Below are 25,818 nucleotides of genomic sequence, written 5' to 3' on the forward strand. Positions count from 1 at the left end.
AAATGATGCATTATGGTCTGGGTTATGTTAAACCTAAGGAAAGAGTTGACCAGAGTTCTGGATCCAGTAGAGGATTCAACTCAGGAAGACAACCTTTTATGAAGGTTAAAAACTACCAGTACTACAATTCTAGACCTGTTCAGAAGAGATACAGGCCAGACGACCGAAACAGAAGGGAAGAACAACATGCTAAGATGCATAATGTTAGAAATAACAGACCCTTTGTTGCACACACCTCCGTGGATACCCGAAGTACAAGAACTGTACAAATGTGGGTTCCAAAGGGACTAATAAGGCTTTGACCCAAGTAGATTGGGTACCAGATACTAAAATTTGTGTTTGCAGGTACAGGTGAAGAAAGCCAAGATCAGCAGCTCAACATGGTATTTGGACAGTGGATGTTCCAGACATATGACTGGACGGAAGAGTCTACTATCAGAAATAGTGAGTTGTACTGGACCAGAGATAACCTTCGGGGACAACTCAAAATGTAAAACCGTGGGTAAGGGTAAGATTATCCATGGTAACATCACTATTAAAGATGTGCTCTGAGTTGAAAATCTATGTTATAACTTGATCAGTATTAGTCAATTATGTGATAATGGATTTTCAGTAGCTTTCCAGAAGCACACTTGCACAGTTAAAAATGCTGATGACTCTACTGTTTTAACCGGAGTTATAAAAGGCAACACCTATAAAATTTCATGGAACATAGATCATATCACTGCTCCTACATGTTTAGTTGCATCTCTGAGTGATAAACACTGGTTGTGGCACAAGAGATTGAATCACCTGAATTTCAAGTCTATCAACAATCTCAGAAAGCAGAAAATAGTCGATGGATTGCCAGACATAAATTTTGTTAAGAATCATATATGTTCTGCATGTCAAATTGGTAAGCAAGTAAGATCTAGTTTCAAAAATAATGGCAGCAAATCATCCTCAAGATGTTTAGAATTATTGCATATGGACTTATTTGGTCCAATCTTGTTGCGTGTTTTCACTACTGCAAGTATACGGTGTCAAGTTTTAGTACTGGTTTGAGTACAGATATCGATCCCACGAAGAGTAAATATTTAAAACTGTATATTAAGTACCATAATTGACATAGCTCGACTTTATTTAGACAAATCAAATAGTTGGTTTAAAATCGATTCAAATAAAATAACAATTCCTGTAATTCTAGCACGCAGTAGAAAATCAATGAGTTAATAAATCTAGAGATATGATTTTGTCGAGTCTTTCCTATGCTAAATTAACATTGACTAACATTTAATTAAATCACACCATATTTATTAACCAAGAATTCACAATATTTTCTATTACCTCTCTCGAGTGATAAATAAAACTGTATTACCTATTACCGATTTTAATATGTCTATTCAAAATCATGTAACACGTAATAAATGCACACAAAGTCCTGTTATGGATTCGCAAAAGTTATACGTCTTTTGAACGCTATAAACATCTGACAATGCGATTTCCCCTGTCCTAATTTCAATCACCTCTCTCGAGTGTTAGATCTCAATTACTAGATCAGTCGAATTATGGCCAGTAATCCAAAAGCATTAAAGACAAGAAATCACAAATAAGTACAATGAATTAAATCAATGAAAACTCAAAACGTCAATACATTGGTTCGACCTCGACTACGTCAATATCTAGAAAATAAAATTAGTTCATACTCGAATTTAAATCAATACAAAACCTGTTTGTAATCATTAAAAACGTAAAAGTAAAGAACCGAAGTAGAAACGTGTTGGCGAGAGATGGAAGTGCGTCTCCGTGTCCGGATTCAACGTCTTCTATCTCCGTTCTTCGCGTCCCGTGCTCCGTGCTCTGACTTTTTCTCTTCTCCTTCGAGTGATATGACGACTGCTTCTAAAATATTTTCGGAACCCCTAAACGAACACGCCTAAGCCTATTTATTTCTAAAAGTTCGCGCCGCACGCATATGCGCGACAAAGACTCGCGCATATGCGCGGGTCTCCTGTGCGTTGCCTTTGTCTTGCGCGCATATGCGCGCCATGAGCGGCGCATATGTGCGCTGCTCTCTGGTCTTGCTTCTTGTATCTCGCGCATATGCCCGCCATGAGCGGCGCATATGCGCGAGGCCCACTGTAATTCACCTCGCTTTGGGCATTGCTCGCACATATGCGCGAGTAAGCATATGCGCGATCTTACTCGCGCATATGTGCGAGTCTCACTGCATTTCAGAGCTTGTGTTTTCTCCCACTTCTGCTCCTAGGCGCCATTTTAGCTCGTTTTCAGACACATTTTGTAGCCGCACCTAGATTCCTGCAATCACACCAAAAAACAACAAAAACGCGTAATTCCGCTAAAAAAGACTAACAATCTATATGAAGTATAGGAATAATGTAAGTGCATAAAATGCACTTATCAAATCCCCCCAAACTTAAACTTTTGCTAGTCTCGAGCAAAATAAAAATGAATAAAACATTAACTAGACTAGACTAAACTAAACACATCCTAAAGAAAGTGACTAAACGAACAAGAATTGTGGAATAAAAGGATAACCTCTAGCCTCAGAGATTACAGTTTCCATGATATTGAATCGAACACATGCCACATTACTCACAGTTCACGTGCGTGTGTGTTCTGCTATTCTCGTTTACCCACTCCAGAAATCAAGATAAGTTCATAAATTTTTCATCTCATAAAATTTTGGACTCCTCGACACACATGTAATTAGTAAAATCATTGAGACACACATTTACCTTAAAAAATCAACAGGACTTATAGGGTAACATTTGGCTAAACAAAGTGGTAATATGAAGACAATAATTAACCAAATAAAATCCAATATCATGAGATGCACACATGTACACAATCAAATTCTTTGTCTATCGACGGCATTTTTCAAGTGTCCATAGGCTTAACTTTGACAACTCTTCTCCACTAGTATATTGGGTACGTGTGACTCGGTTAATAGGTCTTTTAGGCTTATAACGTTAGGCTACGACTAATGGCTACAAATGAAGATAGGGAATCAAAAGTGAGAGAAAAAATCAATTTATTGTCCAACACCAATCTCCCATTTTTCATGTTTCACCTCCAATTGGATCATCGCAACATCTTTACCATTGTGTCTCTCCTTTTTTCTTTTTTTTTTCACGTCAACACGTCAAACTCATTTGTTCCTTCTTCAACTTCTTTTTGTTTTATTTCTTTCTTCCTTTCTTTTCTTTTTTTTTTATATATATACACGAGGGAGAAAAAAAACTTTTATAGTGATAATAAGATTTGTTTTCTCTCAATTTTCGGTAGGTACTAGTGTATGTGCTCAAACGTTGGTAGTTGACGTAGGAGTTTAGAATTGATACGAATGGGGGCTTTTGTGTGCCTTGGCACACTCTATCCGATTTTCATTAAGCTCAAACATGGACACTAGGGTATAATATGATGTTATGGGTAAGCTTGAAAGGCTCAAACGTTCCAAAAATCGCCTAAATCATCCCTAAGTCACACAATACCCGTATCTCGCCTCGAAGAGTGCCGAACCAAGTTCTAGACTACTTCATTTACCAATCAATAAACACAGACAGATCATGTTTTCGGGTATTCAAACAGAACAAATCACACATCTCATTCTCATTCAGGCTCAAAAAGGCTAACAATTGACAAATTATTCAAGGAAAAACAGGCCCAACATAAATCAAAGATTGCCTGAATCATTTTTGTGTTAGTGAACATGTAACTCAACAACAAGTAATCAACATGCAGGTTTTGGAGTCCATTCATTCATTTCAAATCACAAACCACATGAACACTCTCTCGACATCGGGTGTATCAACAATCATAGCAATCGTGAATTAATGTGTAAATGGTTAAGTAAGGTAGCATGCATTCAGATTCGTAATCATGGAACAACATGAATTTCGGGTCAACGCTCATCATTGTTTTGTTATCACCTTAATTCCACAATTCTAAAAAAAATTAACGACTACGAAAAACATAAAGACTAAAATAACTTTTTTTTTATAAATAAGTAAACATCAAAATTAAATACTTAAAGCAACAAATCAACTCAGATCAAATAATCAAATCACCGATCAAATAATCAAATCACCCACCAAATTTAAAATATGCATTGTTCTCAATTTATAAACAAGAAAGAAATGGGACAAGCATACCTCACACGACGAGCGTCAGTGCTCGCCGTCATCATCATCGACATCCTCATCCATGTGCTGGGGTGGGGCCTGTGGAGGAGGTCTTAGATACTGTGGTGGTGGTCCTGGATACTGTGGTGGCCAAGCAGGTGGCTGGGGAAACATGGGATCCTCTGGACCTATAGGTGGGAACCGCTGAGCAAGCACGGAGGTGAAGTCCATCATGAATCCCATGAAATGGTCGGTGCGGTACTGAAGTGAATCTAGCACCTGGCGCTGCTCAACTAGTAACTGCCTCTGATCCTGCATCTCATTCTATAGTCGCCTCAATCTGTCTCCCCTGTGCTCTTTGGCTGCTGCCGGTGGTGGTCCTGGAAGCTGTGGATGTGGGAGCTCCTCTTCAGCTGGATACTCGTGGGGAACATAAGATGCCGCTCCAAAGAAAGCAACAATGGGAGCCTTCGGCTTGAGTACCGGCTCATGAGGGGCCCATGTGACACCGGCTTGGCGGCATAGCTCGGTAACCGTGTGAGGACAAGGAAGACCAACCGTGGCTAACCCCGCGCCAGCTCTCATAATCGAGCCATAAATGAGTTTCCCCATGTCAACTGATTTGCCCTTTAGGATGGCATAAACCAATGCGGCTTTGTCTTTAGTGACATCGTATGTAGTGCCCAAATTCAGTACACGTATAACCCATGCATTCATTTAATTATTAGACCATTTAATTATTTTTAAATGAGTTTTAGCCATGCATAATTTATGAAAATGCATTATTTTAAATTATTTATGTTCATGTGATGCACGTTAAAAATTCTTTCTTCAAGTTTCATGTTTCAGACGATTATTCGAGGCGGGATCGAGGAAGAGACCCGATGACGATCTTTGGCAATTTTAAAAGACGGTATTTTATTTTTAGTGGAGGGGGCATTTTAAATAATTTATCTAGTTTTAGTAATTTAAAAGCCTAATTTGACTATTAGGAGATTTTGGAGACTTTAAAGTTTTAAGGAATTGTCTTTTGTGCACTTTATTTCAATCGCACGATTTTTATTTAAAGTTAGTAGTGGGTTAATGCCTTGATTGGTTGTTAATTAGTAATTAAGTAAATTATTGTCCCTAATTAACACCCTAATCTCCTACCCACTACACAAATCGCACGCACACACACACTTTACACACACCACTCACGACACTCAAGCATACACACACACAATTTTATTTCTCTCTTCACTTCATTCTTTTAAAAGAAAACCTAGGGTTCTTGAGAAGCACAGCAGCCGCCCCTCTCCCTTTAATTTCCAACAAGGTTTTGTTGCATTTTATTCAAAGAAATCGATGCCACGTTTTTCCCGGATCAAGCCTCGCTCCATCTCCGCTTCGGTGTCGTCGTTACGGTATCTTTTAATATCAAGGCACGTATATTCTGTTCTTTCTGCATCGATCTTGTCATAGTATGCGTTGTATTATTTTATGCATGAAAATCCATGTGTGACGTTCGTCGTTTGAGCGGAAAATGGTTTGAATGCGTTTGAAATACTTTTTAGATCTGAAATCTCGTAACATACTGTTCTGATGAAAACTGCGATTATCCTGTCGGGATTTTGAGAAAACTTTCAACCAGAAAATTGTAGAAATTTTTTATACCTTCGATTTGATATAAAATTTGAGTTTTTTGGATGAAAATTGAGTGAGTTATGATGTTTGTCGTGGGACTGCTCAAACTGTGACTTTTACGAAAAATTGTGTTCTTGAAGTTATTTGTTGCAGGATTCGTTGGAAATCGATGGGTGATTGTTGCTGCGTCTAAGTATGATCGGCATGATGTTGGGTCGTTATTTATCATGTCGTTCGGTGTTGATAGGCAATAGAATGCACAAGAAGTCGTAGGAACCAATTGGTGTCAATTGCCGCGTTTTCCTCAAATTGTATGTATCGTAGGGGAACGTCGTTGTTTGGGTGTTCGTACGAGTTTAGATCGATGTTATGGTGTCTTAGGATGGTCTCAAGGTGTTTAATTCCGTTCCATTAGTCGTTCGATTGGGAGAATAGATATTGTGTGAGTTTTTCCTCACAGGTTCAGAAAATCGAGGCCACACGGACCCCAACACGGACCCTGGCACGGGGTCCGTGCCCCTGTTTCCCTCGAAGTGTCTTTTTCCAGAGACTAGACGGACCCCTACACGGACCCTTACAAGGGGTCCGTGCCTTTGTTTCTTTCGCGGTGCCGAATTCCCGAGGCTACACGGACCCCCACACGGACCTAGGCACGGGGTCCGTGCCCCTCCTCCTTTTCGATGTCTTTTTACAGAGTCTAGACGGACCCATGCACGGACCCAGGCACGGGGTCCGTGTCCTTCGTTTTTGGGAAAAATAATTTAGTATGCTTTGAGGTTAGACGTCATGGTTTAGTGCAAGGATTATCAAGGTCGCGTCATGAGAAATTTTAGAATGTCCTAAGTAATGATTGAACTCGAGATTAAGTATGATTTCTACGTTAAGTTATGCAAGTTAAGTATGCAATTTCATGTTAGTGTGTGCAGCAACGGCCCCAGTCGAAGTCCAACGAATCCCCCAACGCCAAGTAAGTATGTAGGACGTGCAAAGAAAATATTTTACGTTTTTGAGGTATGCTAAATGTCTTGTGACCAAATTGTGAATGGATTTGGAAGTCGGTGAACGTGGCCGAGGACCTCTCCGCCCCGTTAAATTATGAACGGGTTAGATCGTGGTTGGAAAGCGTTAAATTATGAACGGGGACCAACCAGCCCGTTAAATTATGAACGGGGATCTCATGTATGTGGCAGTGGATACGTTCCTGTCAGTCCAGTACTGTGGTGTGTCTGATCAAGCGTTTATTATGTATGGGTCACTTTCTTTGAAACATCCTCTACGAAAATGATGAAGTTACGTATGTTCAGTATGCAGTATGTTTATGAAAGTTCATGTTGATGGCACGTCTAGTTATGTATGTACGTATGTTCAAGTTTATTATGCAAGCTCAAGTTTCAAGTTATGTACGTTCTATTTTTAAGATGCATGCGATTTTATTATGTAGTACTCGTTATCCCAGTTTATACGTGTTGATCAAGTCTAGTGAGTCTAAAGACTCAACACGTATAAACTGGGATACGAGTACTACATAATAAATCGCATGCATCATAAAAATAGAACGTACATAACTTGAAACTTGAGCTTGCATAATAAACTTGAACATACGTATGTACATAACTAGACGTGCCATCAACATGAACTTTCATAAACATACTGCATACTTAAACATACGTAACTTCATCATTTTCGTAGAGGATGTTTCAAAGCAAGTGACCCATACATAATAAACGCCTGATCAGACACACCACAGTACTGGGCTGACAGGGACGTATCCACTGCCGCATACATGAGATCCCAGTTCATAATTTAACGGGCTGGTTGGTCCCCGTTCATAATTTAACGCTTTCCAACCACGATCTAACCCGTTCATAATTTAACGGGGCGGAGAGGTCCTCGGCCACGTTCATTGACATCCAAACCCATTCACAATTTGGTCACAAGACATTTAGCATACCTCAAAAACTTAAAATATTTTCTTTGCACGTCCTACATACTTACTTGGCGTTGGGGGATTCGTTGGACTTCGACTGGGGCTGTTGCTGCACACACTAACATGAAATTGCATACTTAACTTGCATAACTTAACGTAGAAATCATACTTACTCTCGAGTTCAATCATTACTTAGGACATTCTAAAATTTCCCATGACGCGACCTTGATAATCCTTGCACTAAACCATGACGTCTAACCTCAAAGCATACTAAATTATTTTTCCCAAAAACGAAGGACACGGACCCCAGTGCCTGGATCCGTGCATGGGTCCGTCTAGACTCTGTAAAAAGACATCGAAAAGGAGGAGGGGCACGGACCCCGTGCCTAGGTCCGTGTGGGGGTCCGTGTAGCCTCGGGAATTCGGCACCGCGAAAGAAACAAAGGCACGGACCCCTTGTAAGGGTCCGTGTAGGGGTCCGTCTAGTCTCTGGAAAAAGACACTTCGAGGGAAACAGGGGCACGGACCCCGTGCCAGGGTCCGTGTTGGGGTCCGTGTGGCCTCGATTTTCTGAACCTGTGAGGAAAAACTCACACAATATCTATTCTCCCAATCGAACGACTAATGGAACGGAATTAAACACCTTGAGACCATCCTAAGACACCATAACATCGATCTAAACTCGTACGAACACCCAAACAACGACGTTCCCCTACGATACATACAATTTGAGGAAAACGCGGCAATTGACACCAATTGGTTCCTACGACTTCTTGTGCATTCTATTGCCTATCAACACCGAACGACATGATAAATAACGACCCAACATCATGCCGATCATACTTAGACGCAGCAACAATCACCCTTCGATTTCCAACGAATCCTGCAACAAATAACTTCAAGAACACAATTTTTCGTAAAAGTCACAGTTTGAGCAGTCCCACGACAAACATCATAACTCACTCAATTTTCATCCAAAAATCTCAAATTTTATATCAAATCGAAGGTAACAAAAAGTTCTACAATTTTCTGGTTGAAAGTATTCTCAAAATCCCGACAGAAAAATCGCAGTTTTCATCAGAACATTATGTTACGAGATTTCAGATCTAAAAAGTATTTCAAACGCATTCAAACCATTATCCGCTCAAACGACGAACGTCACACATGGATTTTCACGCATAAAATAACACAACGCATACTATGACAAGATCGATGCAGAAAGAACAGAATATACGTGCCTTGATATTAAAAGATACCGTAACGACGACACCGAAGTGGAGATGGAGCGAGGCTTGATCCGGGACGAACGTGGCACCGATTTCTTTGAATAAAATGCAACAAAACCTTGCTGGAAATTAAAGGGAGGGGGCGGCTGCTATGCTTCTCAAGAACCCTAGGTTTTCTTTTAAAAGAATGAAGTGAAGAGAGAAATAAAATTTTGTGTGTGTATGCTTGAGTGTCGTGAGTGGTGTGTGTAAAGTGTGTGTGTGCGTGCGATTTGTGTAGTGGGTAGGAGATTAGGGTGTTAATTAGGGACAATAATTTACTTAATTACTAATTAACAACCAATCAAGGCATTAACCCACTACTAACTTTAAATAAAAATCGTGCGATTGAAATAAAGTGCACAAGAGACAATTCCTTAAAACTTTAAAGTCTCCAAAATCTCCTAATAGTCAAATTAGGCTTTTAAATTACTAAAACTAGATAAATTATTTAAAATGCCCCCTCCACTAAAAATAAAATACCGTCTTTTAAAATTGCCAAAGATCGTCACCGGGTCTCTTCCTTGATCCCGCCTCGAATAATCGCCTGAAACATGAAACTTGAAGAAAGCATTTTTAACGTGCATCACATGAACATAAATAATTTAAAATAATGCATTTTCATAAATTATGCATGGCTAAAACTCATTTAAAAATAATTAAATGGTCTAATAATTAAATGAATGCATGGGTTATACGTGTACTGAATTTGGGCAATATAGTTCATCCCCCACTTATAAAAATTTCGTCCTCGAAATTAAGTCTTACCGAACAACTCCGGGTAGCGAAGTCTCATATCTGTCTCTGACTCCCATGTGGCCTCTTCCACTGATTGGTTTAGCCACCGAACTTTGACTAGCTTAGTCACTTTGTTCCGAAGCCTACGCTCTTGCCTGTCTAGGATTTGGACTGGTCTCTCCTCATAAGACAGGTCTGGAGCAAGCTGCAACGGCTCATAACTCAGAAAATGCGAAGGATTCGCCATATATTTCCTCAGCATCGAGACATGGAACACATTGTGCACCCCGGCCAGATTCGGCGGAAGGGCAACACGATAGGCTAGTGTCCCAATTCTGTCCAAAATCTCGAACGGCCCAATGAACCTCGGACTCAGTTTGCCTCTCTTTCCAAATCTCATAACACCCTTCATAGGTGCTATCTTGATAAAAACGTGATCTCCTACGGCAAACTCGAGATCTCTTCTCCTTTTATCGGCATAGCTCTTTTGACGGCTTTGGGCAGTCTTCATTCTCTCACGAATCTTGACCACCACGTCTGCAGTCTGTTGCACTATCTCTGGACCAAGTTCTGTCCTCTCACCAACTTCATCCCAATGAACTGGTGATCTGCACTTCCTTCCGTACAACGCCTCATAGGGAGCCATACCAATAGATTCTTGGAAGCTGTTGTTGTATGTGAACTCTACTAGAGATAGTCTAGACTCCCAAGTTCCTTGAAAATCAATCATGCACGCTCTCAGCAAATCCTCTAAAATCTGAATCACTCGCTCAGACTGGCCATCTTTCTGCGGGTGAAAAGCTGAACTGAAAAGCAACTTCGTCCCCATGGCTGCATGTAAGCTCTTCCAGAAGAACGACATAAGCCTTGGGTCCCTGTCGGACACAATTGAAACTGGGAATCCATGTAAACGAACGATCTCCCTGAGATAAAGCTCCGCATACTGCGTCATGGAGAAAGTCGTCTTCACTGGTAGAAAATGTGCTGATTTCGTGAGTCGGTCCACTATAACCCAAATGGAATTCGACCCTCTGACTGATCTCGGCAACCCAACCACGAAATCCATAGTAATGTTCTCCAACTTCCACTCGGGAATGGGAAGTGACTTAACCAACCCTGCTGGTCTCTGATGTTCAGCTTTTACTTGCTGACAAGTGAGACATTCTGATACGAATCTACGGATGTCTCGCTTCATCCCTGGCCACCAATACAATAACTGTAGGTCTTTGTACATCTTGGTTCTTCCTGGGTGAATGGAATACGGAGATGCGTGTGCCTCTGTCAAAATATCCTGTCTGATCGAACCAACACTAGGCACCCACATTCTACCTCTGTATCTCACAATGCCGTCTGAAACTGTGTACAGCACACTGCCCTTGGCTTCGTCTTTCAGTCTCCATTTCTGTAACTGCTCATCTGAAGACTGACCTGCCCGGATACGGTCTAGCAAACTAGATTTGACTATCAGATTAGACAGTCTAGGAGCTCTGCCCTCTCGATAAATCTCTAGACCAAATCTCTGAATCTCCGACTGTAGTGGTCTTTGAGCTGACAACTGAGCGACAACCGCCACTTTTCGGCTCAAGGCGTCTGCGACCATATTAGCTTTCCGGATGGTAGCTAATTTCGCAGTCCTAATCTTTCACAAGTTCCAACCACCGCCTCTGTCTCATATTCAGCTCTTTCTACGTGAAGAAATATTTGAGACTCTTGTGGTCAGTGAAAATCTGACATTTCTCGCCGCATAGGTAGTGCCTCCAAATCTTCAACGCAAAGACGACTGCAGCTAATTCCAAGTCATGCGTCGGGTAATTCTTCTCATGCACCTTCAACTGTCTGGAGGCATAAGCTATGACCCGACCTTGCTGCATCAACACTGCGCCTAGACCGAGCTTAGATGCATCGGTAAAAAGCACAAACTCCCCTTGCCCTGACAGCATGGCTAGTACTGGCGCTGAAATAAGAGCTTGCTTCAAAGTGTCGAAGCTCTTCTGGCATTCCTCACTTCACACAAACTTAGCATTTTTCTTGGTTAGTGAAGTGAGCGGCACTGCTATGGACGAAAATCCCTTAATGAACTTACGGTAGTAACCGGCTAAACCCAAAAAGCTGCGAATTTCTGATGCGTTCTTTGGTTCAACCCATTCCTTAACGGCTGATACCTTCGCTGGGTCCACCTCAATACCACTGCTAGATACTATATGCCCCAAAAATGCAACTTTCTGCAGCCAAAATTCACACTTACTGAACTTCGCAAATAGCTTGCGACTCTGCAAGGTCTGCAAAACTGTCCTCAAATGCTGGTTATGCTCCTCATGGCTCTTCGAGTATATGAGAATGTCGTCAATAAACACTATGACGAACTGATCAAGGTAGGGCTGAAATACTCGATTCATGAGGTCCATGAAAATTGCTGGAGCATTCGTAAGACCGAATGGCATTACTAAGAACTCGAAATGCCCATACCTGGTCCTGAAGGCCGTCTTGTGAACATCTGCATCCTTAACCTTCAGCTGGTGATACCCGGATCGAAGATCTATCTTAGAGAACATGGTAGCTCCCTGCAACTGATCGAACAAGTCTTCGATTCTAGGCAACGGGTACTTATTCTTGATCGTTACCTTGTTCAGCTCTCGGTAGTCGATGCACAGCCTCATGCTCCTGTCTTTCTTCTTTACAAAGAGCACTGGTGCGCCCCACGGTGAGAAACTAGGGCGGATAAATCCTTTGTCGAGGAGCTCCTGAATCTGCTGCTTGAGCTCTAACATCTCAGTTGGAGCTAATCTGTATGGTGCCTTAGAGATTGGCGCTGTGCCTGGCACGAGATCGATTGCAAACTCCACCTCTCTCTCTGGTGGAAGGCCTGTGACGTCATCAGGAAAGACGTCTGGGAAGTCTCTGACTACCGGCACCTCTGATAAAGATGGAGTGGGCACATCAGGCGCTGAAATAATACTAGCCAAGAAGGCCTGACACCCCTTGGAGATCAACCTCCTCGCCTGCATGCACGAAATCATGCGAGGGAAGCTTCTCCATCTAGCTGGTTCGAAAAGAAACTGTTCCATGCCCGGCAATCTGACCAAAACTGACCTCTTCTGAAAGTCGATTAAGACTCTGTTCTTTGTCAGCCAGTCCATGCCCAAGATAATGTCGAATTCTGACATCGGCAATAGGATTAAATCTGCATATACCAGGTGGCCATGTAGTTCTAGATCAATGTCTCTAATCACACTGGTAGCCAACAGCTCTTCCCCTGACGGGACTGTCACCGAAAAGTTCACGTCTAGGCCAATGGACTTGAGGTCCAAATGATTAGCAAACGTCTCTGATATGAAGGAGTAAGTGGCTCCTGAGTCTAACAGTGCAGTTGTGGGTAATCTCTTAATAAAAATGTTTCCAGTCAGTAAGGTGGTGTCTGGGTCCGCCTCCTGAGCATGCATGGCGAATACCCTTCCCTGGGTTGGCTGCTTCCACTGTGGGCACTCTTTCAGCACGTGATCTGTAGCTCCACATTTAAAACATTTCCCGGATCGCCATAGGCACTGTCCGGGATGCTGGCGATTGCACTTCTGGCACACCGGGAAGATAGCGGGCTTCTGAGGCGCCCCTTGCTGCTGAATTGGACCCTTGCCCTTTGGCGGTCCTGGATAAGGCTTTTTCCCAGGCGGCCCCTGAAACGGCCTCTTAAACTGGGGTCTCTGTTGTTGTTGCTGTTGGTGTTGCGGTGGTGCCCGGTATGGCCTCTTGCCCTGCCTGTCCATCTCGATACCTCTCAGATCTTGCTCGGCAGCCAGAGCTCTAGAAACGGCAACTGCATAAGTAGTAGGTCCAGCTACCCTCACATCACGGCGCAGGATCGGCCGCAAACCATTTAAGAAGTGCCTCAACTTCGCCTGGACATCCTTAGCAATGAGGGGCACAAAGTGACATCCCCTCTCAAACTTCCTAACAAATTCTGCCATGCTACTGTCCCCCTGCCGCAGCGTCATAAACTCGGTGAGTCTGGTTCGTACTTCCTCAGTGAAGTACTTGGAGTAGAAAGCTTCCTTAAAACCATTCCAAGGCAGCACCTGTAAATTTACTGCCACTGACGCACTCTCCCACCATAACCTAGCGTCTCCATTTAATAAGAAGGTGGCGCAACGGACTCTGTCAGCATCCGTCAGCTCCATAAAGTTGAAAATTACTTCGATGGACTAGATCCATCCCTCAGCTAACATCGGGTCAGTGGTACCCGAAAACTCCTTCGGACTCATCCTCCGGAACCTCTCATATACTGCCTCTGGTTGGGGCCTCGCCCCTGCACCTACTGCTGCAGCCCGGTTCCCCGCAAACTGTGCGAAGAACTGCGTCATCCCAGCAAGCATCTGTGCCTGCATATCTGGTGGTGGAGGTGGTGGAGGATTGGCCCTCTCCTCATCTCGATGTTCCATGTCCTCAACTCGATGCTCTCTGTTCTCATCCCTTGTTTCCCGGTCAACCAAACGTCTAGGAGGCATACTGTTCCAATAATTCACCCAACACGTAAACCCAATATGCATGAACATATCTCAATATTTTATGATGCACGTAAATCAAACTTAAAACATGCACATACTGAAATCATAACTCGATGCTTACTACATAACATAATGCAAAACTTTAAACTTACAGACTTGAGGTGTGACTTCGTGAGCTTCTTGCGACTGGCAGTAGGCGTGACCCTTTACAAGAACACCGCTCTGATACCAACTGTAACGAACCGTACTTATCATACTTAAAATTTGCGGAAAAATTAAAAATTTTCTTAAATCTACACATCCATACGGTCGTCACTCATCATTCATTAAAATAATATCTGAAATAAATATCACCAACTAAAATTTACTAAAAGACGAGCTGTCTCAAAATGTCTCACAATCCAATCATAAAATCAGATTATAAATGTATTTTCTTAAAATCTTAAAACAACGTAGGCGGTCCTCGGGTCTAGCCTCCCGCTCAGTCCAAGCCTGCCCCTTGGTCTCCACCTCCCGTCTCCTCAACAACATAGTCACCTGCATCGATCAAGTCTAGTGAGTCTAAAGACTCAACACGTATAAACTGGGATAACGAGTACTACATAATAAAATCGCATGCATCTTAAAAATAGAACGTACATAACTTGAAACTTGAGCTTGCATAATAAACTTGAACATACGTACATACATAACTAGACGTGCCATCAACATGAACTTTCATAAACATACTGCATACTTGAACATACGTAAATTCATCATTTTCGTAGAGGATGTTTCAAAGAAAGTGACCCATACATAATAAACGCTTGATCAGACACACCACATTACTGGGCTGACAGGGACGTATCCACTGCCGCATACATGAGATCCCCGTTCATAATTTAACGGGCTGGTTGGTCCCCGTTCATAATTTAACGCTTTCCAACCACGATCTAACCCGTTCATAATTTAACGGGGCAGAGAGGTCCTCGGCCACGTTCACCGACTTCCAAATACATTCACAATTTGGTCACAAGACATTTAGCATACCTCAAAAACGTAAAATATTTTCTTTGCACGTCCTACATACTTACTTGGCGTTGGGGGATTCGTTGGACTTCAACTGGGGCCGTTGCTGCACACACTAACATGAAATTGCATACTTAACTTGCATAACTTAACGTAGAAATCATACTTAATCTCGAGTTCAATCATTACTTAGGACATTCTAAAATTTCCCATGACGCGACCTTGATAATCCTTGCACTAAATCATGACGTCTAACCTCAAAGCATACTAAATTATTTTTCCCAAAAACGAAGGACACGGACCCCGTGCCTGGGTCCGTGCATGGGTCCGTCTAGACTCTGTAAAAAGACATCGAAAAGGAGGAGGGGCACGGACCCCGTGCCTAGGTCCGTGTGGGGGTCCGTGTAGCCTCGGGAATTCGGCACCGCGAAAGAAACAAAGGCACGGACCCCTTGTAAGGGTCCGTGTAGGGGTCCGTCTAGTCTCTGGAAAAAGATACTTCGAGGGAAACAAGGGCACGGACCCCGTGCCAGGGTTCGTGTTGGGGTCCGTGTGGCCTCGATTTTCTGAACCTGCGAGGAAAAACTCTCACAATATCTATTCTCCCAATCGAACGACTAATGGAACGGAATTAAACACCTTGAGACCATCCTTAGACACCATAACATCGATCTAAACTCGTACGAACACCCAAACAACGGCGTTCCCCTACGATACATACAATTTGAGGAAAACGCGGCAATTGACACCAATTTGTTCCTACGACTTCTTGTGCATTCTAGTGCCTATCAACACCGAACGACATGATAAATAACGACCCAACATCATACCGATCATACCTAGAGGCAGCAACAATCACCCGTCGATTTCCAACGAAGCCTGCAACAAATAACTTCAACAATTTTTTGTAAAAGTCACAGTTTAAGCAGTCCCACGAAAAACATCATAACTCACTCAATTTTCATCCAACAATCTCAAATATTATATCAAATCGAAGGTATCGAAAATTTCTACAATTTTCTAGTTGAAAGTTTTCTCAAAATCCCGACAGAAAAATCGCAGTTTTCATCAGAACATTATGTTACGAGATTTCAGATCTAAAAAGTATTTCAAACGCATTCAAACCATTATCCGCTCAAACGACGAACGTCACACATGGATTTTCACGCATAAAATAACACAACGCATACTATGACAAGATCGATGCAGAAAGAACAGAATATACGTGCCTTGATATTAAAAGATACCGTAACGACGACACCGAAGCGGAGATGGAGCGAGGCTTGATCCGGGACGAACGTGGCACCGATTTCTTTGAATAAAATGCAACAAAACGTTGCTGGAAATTAAAGGGATGGGGTGGCTGCTATGATTCTCAAGAACCCTAGGTTTTCTTTTAAAAGAATGAAGTGAAGAGAGAAATAAAATTGTGTGTGTGTATGCTTGAGTGTCGTGAGTGGTGTGTGTAAAGTGTGTGTGTGCGTGCGTTTTGTGTAGTGGGTAGGAGATTAGGGTGTTAATTAGGGACAATAATTTACTTAATTACTAATTAACAACCAATCAAGGCATTAACCCACTACTAACTTTAAATAAAAATCGTGCGATTGAAATAAAGTGCACAAGAGACCATTCCTTAAAACTTTAAAGTCTCCAAAATCTCCTAATAGTCAAATTAGGCTTTTAAATTACTAAAACTAGATAAATTATTTAAAATGCACCACTCCAATAAAAATAAAATACCGTCTTTTAAAATTGCCAAAGATCGTCACCGGGTCTCTTCCTCGATCCCGCCTCGAATAATCGCCTGAAACATGAAACTTTAAGAAAGCATTTTTAACGTGCATCACATGAACATAAATAATTTAAAATAATTCATTTTTATAAATTATGCATGGCTAAAACTCATTTAAAAATAATTAAATGGTTTAATAATTAAATGAATGCATGGGTTATACATGTACTGAATTTGGGCACTACATCGTAGTAGTGAGAAGACGGGAGAATTCGGGCTAGTACAAACGATGTCCAAGCGCTGGCGTTAGGGCCCATGTCGGATTTCTTTAAAGATGTAGGCCCGCTCGCGCTCATTTTCCAGACAGCGCCGGCCTCACAAATGGTCCGGATGACCTCTGTGTAATTAACTCCTGCTTCGAGGAACTCACTGTATTCGTCCTGATCGAAACTGGGCATCTGATATAGCGTGTTGATCGTTCGAGAATCGAACGACACCAATTATCCTTGGACTAATACTTTGGACTCGTCGTGCCGAATCCGGAGGTTGGCATAAAATTCTCGCACAAAGGAGATAACGGCGTCCGACGGGTGTTGAGCGAATTCCACCCATTGCCTTCGTTCCAGTTCATTTATAATCACACCACGTGGAATGGACAAATTGAACCCTCATTCCGGTATTATGGGCCGTGTGATAGTACTGTCATATATCTCCTGGGCCTCTTCGTTCCAAAACCTGTGAGAATCGAAGGTTGAAGAGGACGAGGCACCCTTTTTTGATCTCTTTTTCGGTGCCATATCAACTCAATAATCCAATATCACAATTAACACCAACTAAATTTAACAATTGAAGAGCCAAAAATCTGATAATCACTCCCCAATATACTTAGCAATTATAATTTCACCAAACCACTTAATCCGGTTAGCAATATGCTATACACCTCAATCACAAACAAATATAGAACAAATCGAGCCACCAACTTCACAATAACAGAAGTTCCCCTAAAGATCGAACACTTATTCTAACAAATCCCAAAATTTTAACAAAATCTGGAGAAAACCCCTTACTTGAACTAGGAGATGACCGGAATTAGGAGTGCGGGCGTAAATCACGGCGGTGATTGGCGGTGGTCGGCTTTTCGAGGGCGACGCGGCGGCGGTCGGTGTTTCGAGGGCGGTGCGGCGGTGTGCTAAGGGAGAACAAATGATTCTGTGTAAATCTGAGGAGGGTTTCGCGAATTGGCACTTTTTTTTTATTAAACTGAGTCGCGCGCATATGCGCGTCTTAAACCCACGCATATGCGCGCCTGCTACTGGCATGCATGCTGGAGTGTGGCGCATATGCGCCAAGGCTACTGTCTCGCTGGAGATGCTTCGCGCATATGCGCGATCTAATGTGGCGCATATGCGCGACGACTCTGTGTGCTTGGCGCATGTGCGCGCCTTGAGTGACGCATGTGCGCCGAGTCCTCTGTAAAAATTGTGCATGTGCGCGCAAATACGTCACGCATGTGCGCTGGGGCACATTGTCCATAAGCTCTTTTTCATAATTTTTTTTTAAATACCTGCAAAAATAACAAAATGCAAATTAATACTTGATTAGAGAAAGTTAAAATTAATAAACTAAGGAATTGAAATAAAATAAAATAAAATAAAAAAAACAAAACAAAACGAATGCAAAAATAAATTAATATGGGTTGCCTCCCACACAGCGCTTGGTTTAACGTCATCAGCCTGACTTTCTCCTGTCTACTTTGGTTCCCCAAGTGGGATATTTTCCATGTGTCGCACTTCATTTCCAAAGTAATGCTTGACCCTTTGACCATTGACTTTAAATGTCTGCCCATTGGTGCACTTTAACTCAATTGCACCATGTGGATACACTGTTTCTACTGTGAACGGTCCAGACCATCGTGATTTTAACTTACCAGGAAACAACCTCAGTCTAGAATTGAATAATAACACCTGTTGCCCTGGTTCGAAGTCTCGTCGAAGAATCTGCTTGTCATGCCATCTCTTGGTCTTTTCTTTGTATATCTTTGCATTTTCGTATGCATCATCTTGAATTCCTCCATCTCATTCAACTGCAACAGTCGTTGCTCGCTCGATGCTCCCATATCTGTGGGGACCCGGGCTCTAATTCTTTTCTTTGGGATTAAAACGGATCATTAATATAAAAAGTGGGTCAAATTTTTGCTTTTACATTAACTCAAATGAAAGCTAACATAAGAAGTCTCTATGTTATTCAACAACATAATATACAAACATAAGATACAAATATGTCTGGTTCCAAACCATATTCGACAACTAGTAATTAAATACAGTACATGCCAAAAGTACAACTACTAGTTCTTCTGCTATGCCCGAGATCACCACGCTATGTCCATCTCTCATCCTCTGCGTGACCCAGATCCTGCCCCACCTGTTGTTATGCACACATACAGACATAACAACAGCCGGAAAACCGGTGAGAACAAATCCCAGTATAAACATGTATACATGCATATAACCAATCATAACATATAAAACATGCTATTATGAATAATGTACATATGCACATGTAATGCGAATCAAATCATGTCTGGACTCGACTCGACTATAACTCTAGGGATCCCGGTGTGAATAAGACGTCACTACCTACCCTCCAATCGGGGTAATGTACGTCTCATTCCTAGACTTCGGCCTGAGCTGTATCAACGGCGGCAATAAGAGTAATACCTACTCCTATGCTGAGATACACCGAAACGTCTAGCTATTTGACAATGCCTGTCAAAGACTCTCCTATCTTAGATGCAATGAATATCAATATGTAAACAAAGTATAATCATATTCATATCTGAATATCACACTGATCATACATGCTTGAATACAATTCTGAAATCAAAGCATAAACATGTTAAAAGATTGAATATAATGCTATACACAATTCATAAACATGTTACAATATATCTAATAATACTAGTATGTGATTTTGGTTGGGAAACTCAAATAATATCTTATTTGAGTTACATCTCCCCAAACAAAACATGACTTATACCTTTCGTCGCACAATCGCTGTCACGGTCGCCAAACTGAATCTGAAATGGAAATGTTGATATACAATCTATCAATCTCTAATCTAAATCAACACATATCCAAGTCACTACGTGATCTCGATACAATTTGACGGCATAACGACGTAATTCTCGATACCGGTCAATCCAATTCTTAACAGATATCAACACTATCTCATTCTCCATCATTCTCATTCATAATCCAATACAATATCCATTTAAAACACAATAATTCTGCCCCAATAATTCATAAACCATACTGAAATTCATAGGAAATGCATATGATATCATTTCTTTGATCCGTTTACAAATATATCATGCTCAATACGTCAAGAACACAATATAACTATCATATTCTAATTTCCCAAACATCTGAATTTCGAAACCTGTTGAAATTACATAAAACTTACATCACTTTGTAGCCTTTGATGAGAGGAGTCCAAATCTATACTTAGATTTTAGTTTGGATAAGAAAATCTTGCACTAATTAACTTTGAATTGAAAGAACCTTTCTTCTCCCTTGAATCTCTCTCTCTCTCGGTTTGGCTTCTGAAATGGCAAGGAATAGAGACAACTCTATATATATCTTGCATGAAAACAAACACATGGCTTTTTCTTTGAATTACACATCTCGCGCATATGCGCGGCATTACTCGCGCATGTGCGCGAGACCTACGGTCTCGAAAATACAACACTCGCGCATATACGCCGTTCCTTTCGCGCATATGCGCCCAAGCTGCTGGACCGACCGCGCATATGCGCGACTAAACTCGCGCATGTGCGCCACAGCTGCTGGAAGTATCGCGCATGTGCGCTACTTTCTTCGCGCATATGCGCCGATGCTACTGTAATGCTCATGCATATGCGCGCATTTCTTCGCGCATATGCGCCATAGCTTCGGCCCTTTACATTTATTCTTAACCTTTCTCCTCTTTTCTCATGTCTTTCCTACTCCCATTTTTTTAGTGTTTCTCATGCAACGTCATGCACTCTCACATCCTCAAATATCGCATTAATGAAGACTAATAAATCTTGAGCCTTACAATATCAAAATTGAGCTTTTTCACAGCCCAAAATGCTTTGTGCTCCAGTTCCAAAGGTAGATGGTACGCTTTTCCAAAGACCAACCTATAAGGTGACATCCCGATAGGTGTCTTGTATGCAGTCCTGTATGCCCATAAAGCATCATCTAGCTTGATCGCCCAATCCTTCCGGTTTGTCTTCACTGTCTTTTCTAATATTTGCTTGATCTCCCGGTTGGATATCTCTGCTTGCCCATTAGCTTGCGGGTGGTATGCCAGTGTCACCCTGTGCTTCACATCATACTTGGCCCATAGTGAGTTAGAAATTTTGTTACAGAAATGCGTACCTTCATCACTGATAATGGCTCTAGGCGTTCCAAATCTTGTGAAGATGTTCCTGTGGACAAACTTAACAACAACTCGAGCATCATTAGTACTGGTGACAATTGCTTCCATCCATTTGGACACATAATCAACAGCAAGTAAAATGTAAGATTGACCAAAAGAGGATGGGAATGGACCCATAAAGTCAATACCCCAGACATCAAAGCGTTCCACCTCCAAAATATTTGTTAGTGGTAATTCATGTCGTCTAGAAATATTGCCAACTCTTTGAAATTTATCACATGACTTAACTAACGTATAACTGTCCTTAAACAGATTAGGCCAACAAAAACCTGACTGTAATACCTTAGCTGCTGTTCTAGATGCTCCAAAGTGTCCACTGTAGGGTGAGGAATGACACTGCTCTAGAATCGTGCCCGTTTCTTCCTCTGCTACACATCGTCTAATTATCTGATCAGCGCATCTCTTGAACAAGAAAGGATCGTCCCACAGATAAAACTTGGCATCATGAAGAAATTTCTTCTTTTGGTGATAAGTTAAATCTGAAGGTAATTCCCCTGCAGCCAGAAAATTTGCTATATCTGCAAACCAAGGATGTGTAACATTTACCTTGAAAAGTTGTTCGTCTGGGAACGACTCATTGATAACTCCACCTTCAGTTCTTTCTTCCAGCTCTAGTCGTGACAGGTGATCAGCCACCTAGTTCTCACAACCTTTCTTGTCTTTGACTTCAAAGTCAAATTCTTGAAGTAGGAGTATCCATCGTATCAACCTGGGCTTGGCATCCTTTTTGGCAAACAAGTAACGAAGAGCTGCATGGTCAGTGAAACAGTTACCTTGGTGCCAATGAGATATGGTCTGAACTTGTCGAATACAAACACCACTGCTAGCATCTCTTTCTCAGTAGTTGTGTAATTCTGTTGGACTGCATTTAGTGTACGACTTGCATAGTAGATAGCTTTGAACATCTTGTCTCGTCTTTGTCCCAATGCTGCTCCCACAGCATAGTCGCTAGCGTCGCACATGAGCTCAAAGGACTCCTTCCAATCAGGTACGATCATAATGGGCGCAGAAATAAGTGCGGTTTTGATTTTGTTAAACGCCTGCAAACAATCATCATCAAAAATAAATGTAGAATCTTTCTCTAACAAATTACATAAAGGTCTAGTAATTTTATAGAAATCCTTAATATAACGACGATAGAACCCGAAATGTCCCAAGAAACTTCGGATCCCTTTCACATTCTTCGGCGGTGGGAGATTTTCAATTGCCACAACTTTGGCTCTGTCAACTTCTATCCCTCTAGTCGAAATTTTATGCCCAAGCACAATACTTTCTGGGACCATGAAATGGCATTTCTTCCAATTCAGCACTAGATTATTTGCTTGACATCTATGCAAAACAAGCGTTAGATTCTGCAAACAATGATCAAAAGATGAACCAAATACAGAGATATCATCCATAAAAACTTCCATTATTTCCTCGACCATGTTAGAAAATATGGCCATCATACACCTCTGAAAAGTAGCAGGTGCATTGCAAAGACCAAATGGCATTCTCCTGAAAGCGAATGTACCGTAGGGGCAAATGAAGGTAGTCTTCTCCTGATCCTCTGGTGCTATGACAATTTGATTGTAACCGGAATAACCATCTAGAAAGCAATAACAATGATAACCACATACTCTATCAAGAATCTGGTCAATAAAGGGAAGGGGGAAGTGATCTTTCCTAGTCGTATCATTCAATTTCCTGTAGTCTATACACACTCGCCAACCAGTCACTGGACGAGTTGAAATCAATTCATTATTCTCATTTATAACTACAGTTATACCTCCCTTTTTAGGCACTACTTGTACTGGTGAAACCCAAGAACTATCAGATATAGCATAAATGACACCAGCATTTAACAATTTAATACCTCAGCCCTCACAACCTCTTTCATGGCTGGGTTAAGCCTCCTCTGATGATCAACATAAGGTGAATAGGACTCCTGCATCAATATTTTATGAATACAAACAGTAGGGCTAATCCCCTTTATATCAGCAATTGTCCATCCCAAAGCAAATTTAAACTCTCGAAATACTCTCAACAACCTATCCTTCTCATCAATAGTAAGAGCAGAAGATATAATTACTGGATATGACGAACTCTCGTCTAGGAATGCATACCACAAGTGACTCGGTAAATCTTTCAATTCCGGAGATGCTTTTGGTACCTCTTTACTTGCATCTTCAAGAAACTCTTCATGCTGAGCATCACTCTTTTCCTTAGGTAGTGTATTGAGAGCAAGTAACTCCTCTTGCACATCCCAATCATCTTCATCCAGTGTAGAAGCTGATTCCAACAAGCATCTCTCTAAAGAGTCTTTCGTCATCCTACCTGCACCAACATGAGATACATATGAATCAATTACATCAATACTATTGCAAGTACTTACCTCATTTGGTCCTTTGATGGTGTTGTAGATGTTGAACACGACTTCTTCTCCACCTACTCTCAATGTGAGCTCGCCCTTATGCACATCAATTAAAGCTTTTCCAGTGGCCAAGAACGACCTTCCAAAGATAAGCGGGGTTTCCTGGTCTTCTTCCATATCTAAAATGACAAAATCAGCAGGAAATATGAATTTGTATACCTTTACCAGAACATCCTCCACTATCCCTCGTGGATACGTAAATGATCTGTCTGCCAGCTGCAAAGTAATAGTGCTAGGTTTCACCTCGCCAAGCTCCAAAATCCTGTAAATAGAAAAAGACATTAAATTTATACTAGCATCCAAATCACATAAAACTCTATTTACTCCAGAACCACCAATAATACAAGGAATAATAAAACTCCCTGGATCTTTGAGTTTCTGTGGTAGTTTCCTTTGGAGTATTGCACTGCATTCTTCGGTTAGCTTTACTGTCTCAAATTCTTGAAGTTTCCTCTTTTTGGACATCACATCCTTGATGAACTTAGCATAATTGGGCATTTTCTCCAATGCATCGGCAAATGGGATGTTGATGTGTATTTTCTTGAAAATTTCCAGGAACTTCGCAAACTGATCATCTAGCCCTTTCTTCTTGAACCTCTGTGGATATGGAAGATTTACCTTCGGTAAAGGCTGCTGTTTAAGTACTTTCTCAGGTTCCTCTACTTTCTCTTCTCTAACACTTGCACTCTTTCCATCATCTTCCTCAACAAAAATCTCTACACTCTCTTCAGCTGGCTCTAAGATGCCGATTTCCTTACCATTTCTCAATGTGACAGCTTTGCATTGCTCCCTAGGATTCTCCTAGGTATTGCAGGGAAACTGTCCTTTATTCTGATCTTTCAAAGCATTTGCTAGTTGCCCAATCTGTGTTTCCAAGGATTTCATTGTGGCACCCATATTGCCCATGTGTGTCTCCATGTTATCAAGACGAGCCTCAGTTCTCGCCATTCTTTTCCCGGACTCCGTCACAAATGTACCAACTAGATCTTCAAAAGATGGCTTTCCTTCCCCTTTCTGTGTATTGAACCCCGGTGGAGGATTCAACACGTTCTTGTTGTTCGCAGAAGAGAAATTCTCGTGATTCCTCAAACATGGATGATAAGTATTAGGGGGAGGATTACCTCGATAACCTCCAAAGCCACGATTGTTGATGTATTCAGCTTCCTCCATAATCGGTTCTTCCTCAGCAGTCACCAGTGCTACTTCAGACGTAGCTTGGACTGGCTTGTTCATCGCTGCAATCTGTGCGGTTAATGCCGAAACTTGTGCAGTAAGTGATGTGATCGGTTCTACAACATACACTCCAGCAGGTTTCCTTGATCCAGATCTTTAACTTGGCCACTGATAACTGTTAATGGTCATTTGTTCAAGAAAATCATAGGCCTCATCAGGTGTTTTAGAAAAAATTGTACCTCCGGCGACTGCATCCACATTCCCTCTAGTCGGCCCATCCAAACCATTGTAAAATAACTCGATTTGTACCCAATCTGCATATCCATGATTCGGACACTTCCTGAATAATTCTATGTATCGCTCCCACGCCTCATATAATACTTCAAATTCTCTCTGCCTGAAGTTGGTGATATCTATTTTCAACTGAGCAGATTTAGCAGGAGGAAAATACTTTGACAGAAACTTCGTAACCAAATCTGCCCATGTAGTAATACTCCCCAAAGGTAGAGATTGGAGCCAACTCCTTGCGTGATCCCTAAGAGAAAAGGAAACAGGCGCAATTGAATAATTTTGTCAGAAACACCATTAATTTTTACCGTGCTCTGACTTTTTCTCTCCTCCTTTGAGTGATATGACGGCTGCTTCTAAAATATTTTCGGAACCCCTAAACGAACACGCCGAAGCCTATTTATTTCTGAAAGTTCGCGCCGCGCGCATATGCGCGACAAAGACTCGTGCATATGCGTGGGTCTCCTGTGCGTTGCCTTTGTCTTGCGCGCATATGCGCGCCATGAGCGGCGCATATGCACGCTGCTCTATGGTCTTGCTTCT

At 41.7% G+C, this 25,818-nt stretch overlaps 1 protein-coding gene across 1 annotated transcript; it reads right to left on the reverse strand.

Annotated features, from left to right (window-relative positions):
- Positions 1–20,993: 20,993 nt before the first annotated feature.
- LOC140840725 (uncharacterized) lies at positions 20,994–25,047 on the reverse strand. The gene is made up of 9 exons (XM_073207896.1): positions 24,667–25,047; positions 24,139–24,615; positions 24,058–24,076; positions 23,829–23,933; positions 23,422–23,717; positions 23,257–23,328; positions 22,672–22,753; positions 21,684–21,919; positions 20,994–21,296 (listed from the first exon to the last, which is right to left on the reverse strand). Exons 1-9 carry the CDS (start codon positions 25,045–25,047, stop codon positions 20,994–20,996), a joined length of 1,971 nt encoding a protein of 656 aa, XP_073063997.1.
- Positions 25,048–25,818: the final 771 nt, after the last annotated feature.

Source organism: Primulina eburnea, chromosome 9 (genome assembly GCF_022965805.1).
Source record: "Primulina eburnea isolate SZY01 chromosome 9, ASM2296580v1, whole genome shotgun sequence".
Taxonomy (NCBI): Eukaryota; Viridiplantae; Streptophyta; class Magnoliopsida; order Lamiales; family Gesneriaceae; genus Primulina; species Primulina eburnea.

Coding starts and splice junctions, on each gene's coding strand:
- LOC140840725 (XM_073207896.1), bottom strand. CDS start 25,047: ATGAACAAGCCAGTCCAAGCTACGTCTGAAGTAGCACTGGTGACTGCT. Junction 23,718..23,828: donor CGAGCTCACATTGAGAGTAG/GTGGAGAAGAAG, acceptor ATGTTGGTGCAG/GTAGGATGACGAAAGACTCT. Junction 21,297..21,683: donor CATCTAGAACAGCAGCTAAG/GTATTACAGTCA, acceptor CTATGGGCCAAG/TATGATGTGAAGCACAGGGT.